The sequence below is a fragment of the Trachurus japonicus genome, unplaced genomic scaffold (genome assembly GCF_045865225.1).
Source record: "Trachurus japonicus isolate A0001 unplaced genomic scaffold, Traja_1.0 AP030756.1".
Lineage (NCBI taxonomy): Eukaryota > Metazoa > Chordata > Actinopteri > Carangiformes > Carangidae > Trachurus > Trachurus japonicus.
The window spans coordinates 88224-100407 of record NW_028220889.1 but is presented as its reverse complement, the minus strand read 5'-3'; the positions used below and the strand labels follow the sequence as shown (position 1 = coordinate 100407).

At 41.4% G+C, this 12184-nt stretch overlaps 1 protein-coding gene and 1 long non-coding RNA gene across 2 annotated transcripts; both read right to left on the bottom strand.

Moving 5' to 3' along the window:
• Positions 1 to 104: 104 nt before the first annotated feature.
• LOC146960035 (uncharacterized) lies at positions 105 to 910 on the bottom strand. The gene is made up of 3 exons (XR_015035536.1): positions 622 to 910; positions 385 to 513; positions 105 to 157 (listed from the first exon to the last, which is right to left on the bottom strand). It is a non-coding gene; the product is annotated as an uncharacterized LOC146960035 (long non-coding RNA).
• Positions 911 to 915: 5 nt separating this feature from the next.
• On the bottom strand, positions 916 to 2958 carry LOC146960034 (uncharacterized; the record flags this gene model as incomplete). Its single annotated transcript, XM_085772685.1, has 5 exons — positions 2807 to 2958; positions 2449 to 2721; positions 1342 to 1435; positions 1106 to 1173; positions 916 to 1014 (listed from the first exon to the last, which is right to left on the bottom strand). Coding segments are annotated over exons 1-5 (561 nt in total), but the record flags the coding sequence as incomplete, so codon positions are not given.
• Positions 2959 to 12184: the final 9226 nt, after the last annotated feature.

The following is a 12184-nucleotide window of genomic DNA, read 5'->3' as shown; positions in this document are numbered from 1 at the left end:
GTAATGTGTATCTAGTGACTATTCTGGAAGTGTATGGTGTCTGTGGTAGTTGTGAGAAACAGTAGCATACATTGTTCACTGGAGAGCGGTGGCGGCGGGGTCGACGGGGGGGTCGAGCTGTGGCCCTGGGTCGTCTGGCTGACGCTGAGGAGGCCGCCTACACAATGAAAGAAAACATAAAAGCTTTACTCACTACAGCTATACAAGTCACCCACTGAATTACAATTACAAATATGTTTGAGAATAGCTTGAGTTTGTTCAACTACCATTATTATTAGTATCAATGCTTATTTTGAAAAGTATTAGCATTATTGACTGTTGGGAAACAGGTTACAGTTAAAACAAACCTTAAAATAATAGATAAATGTAAATCACTCAAATTACCCTCTTGTGCTTTGGAGAGGGCTGGTAGTCCACTGGGCAAGACAGATCAGAAGGAGAAACTTCCTCCATAGCATGTAATGCTGCGCTGCTGAACCAGACTGGGTTCAGTGGAAAGAAGCTCTCCTCCGCCTGTGAAACAAAAAGAAAAATCCACTGACAACATGTCTTATCACATACACAAAGTATACATTAAGAACCAATTAGGACATCCTAAAGTATTTGTAGTAAGTAACAAACCTGCTGCTGAGCCATCCCAGGCTGTGCTGAACCCGGGGACTGGGAGGGTTCACCAGGCTGGCTCGTCTGGAATGAAAAGTTGTATTACATTGCATTAATCAAATTGTAAAACACTTGAGAAAAAAAATCTAATTTTCACAAAGTCTCATACACATTACACACTGTAACAATTACCTTGCGGCCATGACGGACTTGCTGCCACTGAAAGGGGTCAGGTGACTGTCGAGCAGGGACCTCTCCCGTCACAACCAGCTTGGGAGTGAAGTTCCTAGCTGGCGGTGACGGCCTTGGAGAGACCGGGGGTGCTGGTGGTGGTGTCTCCAGCTGCTGCATGGCGGCGGACCACAGCACACGGACGAGGATCCACATCCCCTCGTCATCGCTCAGATGGATCTGCAGAAATTACATAACCAAATTCATTTACAGAGACAAAGTTTTAGCCACAAAAAGCAGCTGCAGCTTCACACAAGGACATTCTACTTACACCATCTCTGGCCCACAGCTGCGGCCGGTTGAGGGGGAAGTACTCCTCAGCTGAGAAGTACGTCACATCTAAAAAATAACAAACAGCCATTATAATCTCCATACATGTAATTGTGACCTTTTATTCATTACTACACCTCAATACATATTGAGGTACATTTTTATTCAAACGGCTTGCAGAAAACATATAACATTTTAAAATGTAACTCCATTTAATCTAAGAACTTTTTTACGTACGCATATCCGCAGACACGCGGCGGTATGCCTGGCGAAGGAAGTTCTGGTAAGACACCTCACAGTCCAGGCGGGGAGGGAAGTCAACAACAAAAACCTGCAGAAAACAAAAAGTCATATACAGGTTACAATTAGTGCTGCACGATTAATCTAATCGCAATCGCAATCGCGATGTCACGCCGTGTGATTACGTAATCGCACGAAAGAGTGCGATTGGCGATTTAAAGTACATGAATGTGCGACCGCGTGAGCCTGTAAACGGGACTTTAACTCCTGTAGTGTGTGGAGCGGAGCCGCTAATGTGTGCAGCATAGCAGACTCCGTCAGTAGTCATGTGACCAGCAGGTCTGATCACGTGACTACCCAGCTGGCAGACAGCGGCCGTGTGCTGCAGGACCGTCACCGTGGTTACAGCAGGTGTGGAGCTGCAGCGTCACGGAGCGAACTGTGTTTTCCTCCGCAACATGTGCAGTGCGTTTAAAAAACGAGGAGGTATATGCCTGTTGGAGCGAACGACCAGAAAGCTCCGGTGTTTGGTTTTCTTTTAACTGTCTTTTTTATTTATTTTTTACAGTAACAGCCACACTCATTTGCCGTCTCCTCTCGTCTCCTCCGTTCTGTGTGTGCGCGCGCGCGTGCATGTGTGTGTGTGTCTGTCTGTCTCTGTGTTGCCTGTGTACCTGTGTGCTGTGAGAGGAGGGAGGGGGGAGAAAGGCATTGTAATAAATGATGGCATCGCAGTAGACTATGAAACTGCACAAAAAGTTACCTATTTTTATTTAATACAAAGATACTGTAAGGAAACACTTATTATTTGAGAAATACACTCCTAAAATATGGTTATTTCCTGTGCTGCGCTTGATAATCAAGCAAATAGACTCCTTACAGCATTAATTTACAATATCGTAATCGCAATCGCAAATCGCAATATTTTCCACCATAATTGCAATCGCACATTTTTATCAAATCGTGCAGCACTAGTTACAATACATTCATTATTATTTGAAAGCTCATATAATCTAATTAGACCAGCTAATGTACTACTACTACTACTACTACTACTACTACTATTAAGAATGAAGAAGCAATCAAGACATGAAAAAAGCTTACGTTGGGACAGCAGCGGTGAAGGCTGAGCAGGAGCTCGGCGTAGTCGGCGGCAGCCTCGTCGATGGTCCTGCTGGCTTTGAGGTTGTTGCAGGGCGCCAGAAGACACACGGCGTCAGGGACCCGAGGAAGCACAGCGTTCAGCACCTCGGTCCGCAGTGCAGAGGCAGCAGCCCCTGGGGTCGACATGAAGCCAAAGGAAAAGGGTTCCTCTGGCATCCGGACCACACCATCTACAATGGCACGTAGATGGGAGTCTCCGACAATCAGAACAAACTGCAACAACAAACATAATTTCTTTAGCATGACAGTCCTCACCAACATCAACCGTTTTCTTCATAAACTGGAGGAATAATAATACCTTCTTGTCAGGAGACTCTGGTGGCATGACCAGTTGGTGTCGATGCCCGGTGAAGGGTGAAACAGGCCATGACTTCACTCTGTGACGGTAGCCAGTACCGTGGCCTGTTTAGAAATAAACAAAACAAATACAGGTTTAAAAAATTAATGAATGAAGGAAAACAGCAAACATCTAAAATAAATGTAAATGTTCTTTAAGTAAAAAAACACCAGCAGTTTAAAAGCTTTAAACAAAACAGAATATGAATAGATGATTAATTAATGTAGTTATTTAATACTTGAAGATAAAACAGCTGCACACTCACGTGGACGGAAGTCGACACGCACATCATCCGATCTCCAGAAACGAGCACCTGGGAGTGATGTTCCAAAGGTCTGAGGACAGATAATAATAAACACATTAAACCTCAGACAGTCTCAGTTTTGACACAGTGTGTTGTTCAAAACAAGTGTGTGTGTGTGTGTGTCTTGTAATGGGAACATACGTTGTTAGCTGGAGATGGGGAGCAGGGGGGTTGGGTCTCTCTGGTCCTGGACCCCTCTCTGGGCACACCGGCTGGGGGGTCGGGCTTCCTCCACCGCTGCTTGGCCGCCTGGACACGCCTCCCCTTCCTCGGCATCCTGCTGGAGACAACTAACTCACAAAAACAACTGTCTACAAAAATAATTAAATCTAAAACAAATTAAATCTAATGTGACCCTGACCTAACCTGAAATACTTACTCCAAATCTAATTTAATCTAATCTTATGTTAATTTGTAGTGTTGTGTACTGTGATATGTGTGGTGTGGTGTAGTGTTGTGTACTGTAATGTAGTATAGTGTGATGTGGTGTAGTGTAATGTAGTATAGTGTGATGTGGTGTAGTGTAATGTAGTATAGTGTGATGTGGTGTAGTGTAGTGTGATGTATTGTGGTGTGATGTGGTGCGGTGTAGTGTAAATATGTAAACAGGAAGGATAGAGTAGAGATGAAGTGAGGTGAGAGAGAGAGAAAGATGTGTGTGTGGTGTTTAGATGAAGATCCAGGAATCTCAACGACGACGATGACGATGAACAATCTCCAAAGTGCTTTTCAAAATCTCTGACCGTGACCAAAGAGAACCTGCAATAAGAACAAGTTGGAGGCGTTATGGACACATCTTAGACATCTTTACATTTACCACACTAAGAAGGTTCATTTTTACAGGGTTCCTGCAGGGTTCTTCAAGTTAAATTCAAGTCTTTTTAAAGCGATAGTAGCATTTTTTTAGTGTGGCCGTGAAAATAGGCCGTTTCTTTGGGTCTGTTCACAACACTGTATGTTGTAAATCTCTGGGCAGGGCTATTATGGGCTGGCATTGCTAACGGGAAGAGTGCAGAGAGTCTTCTAGTGCAATTAAAGTACTTAGGGGCTATTTGTAGATCATACAACCCCACTTAAAAAAAATGATACTATCCCTTTAAGACCATTTACCAAAAGTGGATACCTATTTCACGGCCCTACTGGCAAAGAAAAATAAAATCCTTGAATATCAGAGTGTTTACTGTAGATTAACTGTATCATGCCACTATTTTTTAGCTCTTTGTTCTCTATAGAGATGTAACAATATCAAAATCTCACAATAATACCTCAATAACAAGCCCATGTTATTTATTGCAGTATAATAAGGTAACATGATATCAACATCTCACTATGATAGCACCATAGCTCCACAGTACAATATTATTCCACTATCCATAAGTCAACAACAATAACATTTTGGTAAAAAATGATCTCATATCAATCACCAGCCCCCTCTCCCTCCTCTCCCTCCCTCCCTGGGCTCACCTCCCATGTCTAACTTTAGATAAATACCTGCTTCTCTATCTGCTGTCACACAACACAATGCTAGTTTCTGTAGCAGCAAACACCACCAGCAACAGCTACTTGGAAGTTAGCAGTGAAACAACGCAGCCAGCCACACACACACACACACACACACACAACACTAGTTTCTGCACACACACACACACACACACAGTTTTTTTCTGTAGCAGCAAACAAACACCACTAAGTCAGCCCCACACACACACACACGCCACGGTGACACAGACGATCGTCTCACACACTGTTACAGAAAAAAAAAGATACTATCCCTTTAACATTTAAGACCATTTACCATTTACCGGCAAAGAAAAATAAAATCCTTGATTATCAGAGTGTTTACTGTAGATTAACTGTATCATGCCACTATTTTTTTAGCTCTTTGTTCTCTATAGAGATGTAACAATCTCACAATAATACCTCAATAACAAGCCCATGTTATTTATTGCAGTATAATAAGGTAACATGATATCAACATCTCACTATGATAGCACCATAGCTCCACAGTACAATATTATTCCACTATCCATAAGTCAACAACAATAACATTTTGGTAAAAAATGATCTCATATCAATCACCAGCCCCCTCTCTCCTCTCCCTCCCTCCCTCACAGCAGTGAAACAACGCAGCCACACACACACACACACACACACACACACACACACACACACACACACACACACACACACAACACACACACACAACACTAGTTTCTGCACACACACACACACACACACACACACACACACACACACACACACACCTGACACGGTGACGCAGACGATCGTCTCACACAGTCACAAGCACTGTCACAGGTCCGTGAAGATATCGTTTTTTTTTTAAACGCATAGCCTCATAGCTCTTGAAAGCTGTAGCTTCACTGACGTGTTCCCCGTAAATAACAGTTTGTCAAACACACTCATTAACAAAAGCATTATATTAACTTAGCTGAGACAGAGACAGACAGACAGACAAGCAACTCCCCTGCACCGCCATTTTAAATCACTCAGTCTGCAGCTATTAGTCACAATCGAAAATGATTTAACTTTATCTGTGTAGAAATCATATTTACAATCACCTCAAGCAAATACAACGACTATTTGAACCAATATAAAAAACACAAAGCATAAATGAACCTAGAAGTCTCTAACCTAGTTCAAGTTGAGGCGTTCCCTATTGTTCTACATTTTCCCGCCGTTGAAGAAGTCCGTAATATTCATATCAGAGACCAACTGTACATATTTTAATGTTTTTCAGGTGATCATAGCCAAAACACGACAGAGTAACGTCAAACTTAATCTCACTATTGTGTACAACTGATCTGTTAAAGCTAATGCTCTCAAGCTAGCATGTTAAAAAGAGAAAATACAGCTCTTACCTTCGATGTGGGTCGGAGGGGACGACAGCCGTAGCGCAGAAGCTTTTTATATGAGCCTGCTAAACGAAAGTGACCAATCAGGAGTCCTCTTGTATCCACGTCAAATCAGATGAGGGGGAGCTGTAGATCTGCCTAGCAACAGTACGGAAAAATTCGCGCCAGTGAAAATAACCAATAGGAGTCATCAGATGACAGCAGCGGGGGGAAATAACAACGACACAGACGTGATCAGATCAGCTGCACTGTCGCCGGTTCGATCCCCGGTCACTGCAGCAGTGGCTGCCAGTCTAATCAATGAAAGCTTTTCCACCGGGCGCGCGCTAGAGCGCAAGCACGCGGACAATATAGATATCCATAGCTTTTTCAGCTTAAAGGCAAAGCTAGTCTTCACTACATGAGAGGCTGCACGTTTGATCATGTTAAAGGTATATGCTTCTATTTTGGACAACACCATTTTTTTCTAGCATGTGTTTGAAGCATACAGACCATAATCTCATTGACCCATCCAGTATTAAGCTGGTAGATTTCTAACGCTGAAAGATCTAGAAAAACAGGTCTGAAGGAAATTGCTTTGATCAAATTAAAAAATTAAAAAATATTGTTAGGTATTATTAAAAAAAAAAAATCTCCAGCCCCTATTCCTTCCTCCTTAGCCCCTAATGTTCTTCAATTCTAATAGGCTCCTGCTCCAATGAATATTGACAGATTCTGCTCAGCTCAATAGTGTGTGTGTGTGTGTGTGTGTGTGTGTGTGTGTGTGTGTGTGTGTGTGTGTGTGTGTGTGTGTGTGTGTGACTGTAATCACATGAAGCTGGCTCTAGAGTCTGTGTGTGTGTGTGTGACTGACTTGACACATAGTTAGTTAGTAGCTGCATCCTGTGTCAGTCTGATTTAGCTGTGTCTGTGTTTATAAACATTTAAACGAGCGCCAGGTGGATTGTTTATGAAGTTAACGAGCCCTGGCCTGAGGATCAAAGAGGTTACCACGGCGATAGGGGCCCCCGCAGGCTGAGACAGACAGAAACGTGGAGAAAAAGAGCCATTTTCTGCCTCTAAACCGGCCTCACAATTAGGCTTAGCATGACAAAACGGTAACTCCTATCAGAACAAAACACAGATCAACGTTGCTCTAAGGACTTAATGAAAATTTCGGTACGATTTGGTGTTTCTACAGTAAATATTTTGGCGACGCTGGCAGTTTTAAAACATCAGGCCGTTCTGCTCCTCTCAGAAAATATTTGTATTGGACTCAATGAGGAGCAGGGACAGACGTGGCCGCACTCAGAGGCTGATTCTGTCAATTCTGTAAGTCTCTCTGATATTTTGAGCACATGACATGAGAGATAACAAGTTTGTCTTACAAATTCTGAAAAAATTATGTCTGTAGAGTGTAAATTGTGGCCGTGCTGACAGTTTATCCAGAAAAAATACAGAATGTTTCTTCACTCTCTCCCACTCTAACCGATGATGTCACGCACTCTGACACGAACATTCCATGCAATACACACCCATTATAAACTCATAATTTCTCCAAAAATGATCATGGTCATTGATCAGGGATTGATCAAAAACTATATGACCTATCAAAACGTGGAGTAATACGACAATACACAAGACTTGTGTCTACTGTTTAAAGTTTAAATGGAGTCTCTAGGTGAAAGTATGCCTGAGCAGTAGACGTTTGTTAAACTCCAATGATTGGTCTTTTTCGCTCTTTTTTTTCCGCCCGTCCCATTGACTTACATGCAAAAATTTTGCGCAGTTTTTCGCGACTTACGTCGCGAAAAATTCGTACACTGTTGAGAAAAGTAATAGCACACCGATCCCGATCAAGCCGCACGTTTTGATATATAATTTGGCCTGCAACTCTTCGAGTTGCAGGACTAGTAGCGAATCGAAAGTTGGCCGGAAGTGGAAAAATAACTAGAAAAAACATTTCCAAGAATGGAAATGGTGTGAATGCTGGAAGCAATGCTGAATGAGCTGAAGAAATTGTTGAAACAAAGCTGAATGAGCTGAAGAAAGAAAGAAAGAAAGAAGAAAAGGACAGAAGGAAAGAAAGAAAATGGGAAGGGTAGATGGAGAAAGAAAGAAAGAACAAAAGGACAGAAAGAAAGAAGACACAGAGAGAAGGGTAGATAGAGAAAGAAAAGGGTAAGAAAAGCAGAATAATAGAACATAAAGAGAATAGAGAATGAATGAAAGAGACAGAGGAGTAGTAAGAAAGAAGGAAAGATATTGGGGTGGATAAATGAAAGAGAGAGATATACAGAGAGCAGTAGAAAGAAAGAAAGAAATGGGGTAGAAACATAGAAAGAGAAAAGGAGTAGAAAGAAAAACAGAAAGAAACAAAGAAGTAAAAAGAAAGAAAGAAAGAAAGAAAGAAAGAAAGAAAGAAAGAAAGAAAGAAAGAAAGAAGAAAAAGAGAGAGGGGGATGATAGATAGAAAGAGGTAGATGGATGGATGGATAGGGAGGGAAAGATAGAAAGAAGTTATGTAAAATACAAATGAAGGAGTAAAAGAAAGAAAGAAAAAGAGAGACAAAGGGTTTATAGATAGATAGATAGATAGATAGATAGATCGATCAGAGGGGTTAAAAAATAGGGAGGGGTATAGATAGATAGGGGTATAGATAGATAGATAGATAGATAGATAGATAGATAGATAGATAGATAGATAGATAGATAGATAGATAGATAGATAGGACACATGTTAAAAGCTGCATCCTATATCCCAGGCTCCACCTGTAATTGTACTACTATTAATAGAGTTGGAAAGACTAAACGTCTGAACTTAAATTCATGAGAAAAATATAAATTGTTGGAGATGTTTACATCAAAAGTATAAAATAATTGAGAGCCTGATGAATTTGAGCTGAAAACCTGTCTGTGTGTGTGTGTGTGTGTGTGTGTGTGTGTGTGTGTGTGTGTGTGTGTCTGGGTGTGTGAGTCTGACGGTCTCTCTGTCTGCGTGTAAATGTGCAGAAAGTAAAACTGTTGATAAGTGCCACAAAACTCCTCTCTCCCTAATGATCTGATTGATTACACCTGTGTGGCAGCATGCCCTCAGAAGTTACCATGGCGACGACCATGCTTACATTTTACTGTGTGGAACAGTGTTGTGTTTGTGTGTTTGTGTGTTTGTCTGTTTGTGCATGTGTGACTGTGTGTGTGTGAGTGTCTGTGTGTGTCTGTCTGTGTGAGTGTGATGCCTGTGTTTGTGCGTGGACATCCTCTGTCAGTCTGGTTTATCATGTGTCTGTGTGGGGCTGTGTTTAAAAACATCTTAACGAGCAGCCAGGCTGCACCTGCACTTGTTCTATTAATAGACATGATAACGAGCTGGCCGCTACAGCTGGACCAACTGCACACAGAGCAGAGCAGAGCAGAGAGATTTGAGCTCTGTGCAGCTTCCCAAAACAGCCCAGTAAAAGAGAACCGTAACTCTTATCAGAATGTGGCCATGACTACTGGGAGAGGAGACCTTCCTGAGCACATTGATGTGCATTAAATGTTTGTAGGGCAAAAACTTTTCTCAGGGTCGCAAGGTAGAAAAGGGGGGCATTTCTGCTTTTCTAAAAAAATCAGCTCCTACTTTTATATTGAAGTGGATGAGCCACTGGAGCGGGTCTAGCTGCACAATTAGGCTCATTGAGACAATTCTGTAAGTCTGTCTGCTGTTTTGAACACATTAAATGAGACACGACAAGTGTGGCTACAAACCGGTGAGGAAATCATGTGTCTAGAGTTTAATTTGTGGCCGTGCTGGCAATTTATCCAGAAAAAATCCTGAATGTTTTTTCAATCCCTCTCACTCTAACGATGATGTCACTCACTCTAAGCCCTGCTCGTTAAGCGCAATACACAACCATTATAAAGTTGGGTTTTGTCGAAAATTTTAATGATTTTAAAACGGCCAAATACCTAAAAACTGTTGAAGATATCAATAAGCTGAGTAATATGTGAATAGATTAAAAGTTTGTCTACAATTTAAAAGACAAATGGAGTCTGTGGGAGAAAGTATGCTGAAGTTTTAGAGGTTCAAAGAAGTAAGAAGATTTTAAAAGTTTGAAGACGTTTTCAATGCATTCCTATGGGAAAAAATTTGCAGAAAAAGTTAAATATTTTAAAAAGTATAAATAGTATAAAAGAGAAAAGTCATAGCACCCTTGTCCTGAAAAAGCCACACGTTTTGATATATGAATGGTTAAAATAGCACAAAGTATGAAGGAGTAGAAGATGTCTGAAAAAGGGTGAAAGTAGTAAGAATAATAATAATAAGTATAAAGAAAATGGCCGAACTGAATAACAATAGTGTGAATGCTTCCAGCATTCACACTAATAAGAAGAAAAAATCCACACAATAACAGTAGTGCCCGGGCTTCGCCCGGGCACTGGTCCCTGCAGCTATTTCATAGCTGTAGGGATCAGTGCCCGGTGCGATTGCCCGTGGCCCTAATAATAATAATAATAATAATAAGTATAAAGATTTGAATAACAATAGTGTGAATGCTTCCAGCATTCACACTAATAACTAGAAAAAGATAGCATTTCCTGCAGAAAATGCGTGTGAATGCTGAAAGCAGCTGAACGCTGTTGCTGAAGCAATGCTGAATGAGCTGAAGAAATTGTTGAATCAATGCTAAATTAGTTGACGAAACTGCTAAAGCAATGTTGAAAAGACTAATGCTAGAGTAGAGTAGAGTAGAGAGTAGATGAATACTTTATTCATCCCTAGGAGGGAAAAAGCTGAAACATATAACTTGTAGTGTGAGATGAATGCCTTTTTAAAGGTAAAAAGCAGTAGAAATGCTAAAGGGAGAAGAAAACATTGAAATTCTGCATGTTTAAATGTAATGGTTAAATAGTTGAAATCTGTAGCTAACCTAACAGGAAGGACAACTGATTAACCAGCACTAACATAGCCGAAGCAATGGCTGAGAATATATTTAAAAGTAGAAGATGTGAGACTTTGTATGAAATGGCTGGAAATTACTTGAATTGTCAAAGAAGAGTTTGAAAAATTTCTGAATTAGGAAAAAAGTTAATGCCTACTGAAATACATTGTAAACTGACAGCAGAAGAACATTGTTGAAGAATATAGATCATTAGCATTAGCTGAGGAGTAGAACATGTAAACAGCGGGTTTAATGGTGTGAAATGGTTGAGAAGAGCCTCAGTAGTTTAGGATACGTGTAAAACAGAGGAGGCTGGTCCATTGAGGCAGAGGAGGTTGGTCCTCCTCTATTTTTGAGAGGCAAAAGGAAAATTTATTTTTTATTTAAGAAAGAGTAACTGGTTGAAATAAATCATTACCAAATCTCAGTATAATTTATAAAATATTATATATGTATTTTATCATAAAAAAAGTTTGTTTTTTGGAAGAAAATCCACTTAAAACGGCTCAACTGCGCCGCCAGCAGGCTCAGGAGACAGAGCAGGCTGTGTGAGGAGCAGGGAGCAGGAAGGTGGGGGCTCTACGGAGGTGGCAAGATTTTTACTTCCCTAACTGGCCTCGGGGCGGGATCTTCTTCCATTGACTCAATGCATTTAGGATGTCTTCATCCTGACCTGTGATTGGCTAAGACACGTAAAATGACGTCATGACGGAGGAGGCTCTTCTGTACCAATCAGCAATCAGAACACAAGATTGACAGCAGGTTGGTCCAATAACAGTTCCCAAATTTCATTCTCACATTTATACAGCTGTAAACAGGAAATACCGCTATGTATTTTACAACTTTCACTACCAGCTATGCTCGGACAAGAAATATGGAGTTTTCAGCGATATTGGAATCGGTTGGAGGACATAATGTTAGCGGCACGACCGGGACACAATACGGAGCAGCAACGGAGTTGTTTTGTTGTGATATGCTGCTGTCGTGTAGTTACTCTGACAGCTGCATTCGCGTTGACTGTCACAACGGTAACCTGGGGTCGAGGCGCGGAAGGAGAAGATATTTAGCGGAACAACAGCGGGACATAATACGGAACAGCAACGCACTTTGTCTTGGGCGAGTGTACTAATGAGTGTTGTGTGATGTGCTGTGCTGTCCTGCAGTCTTTGTAAACTGCTGCGGTAGCGTAGTGGGTAGAGCAGATGGCTGGCATGCCGGTGACTGTCCGACGGTCCGAGCCCCACTAATTACCGTATTT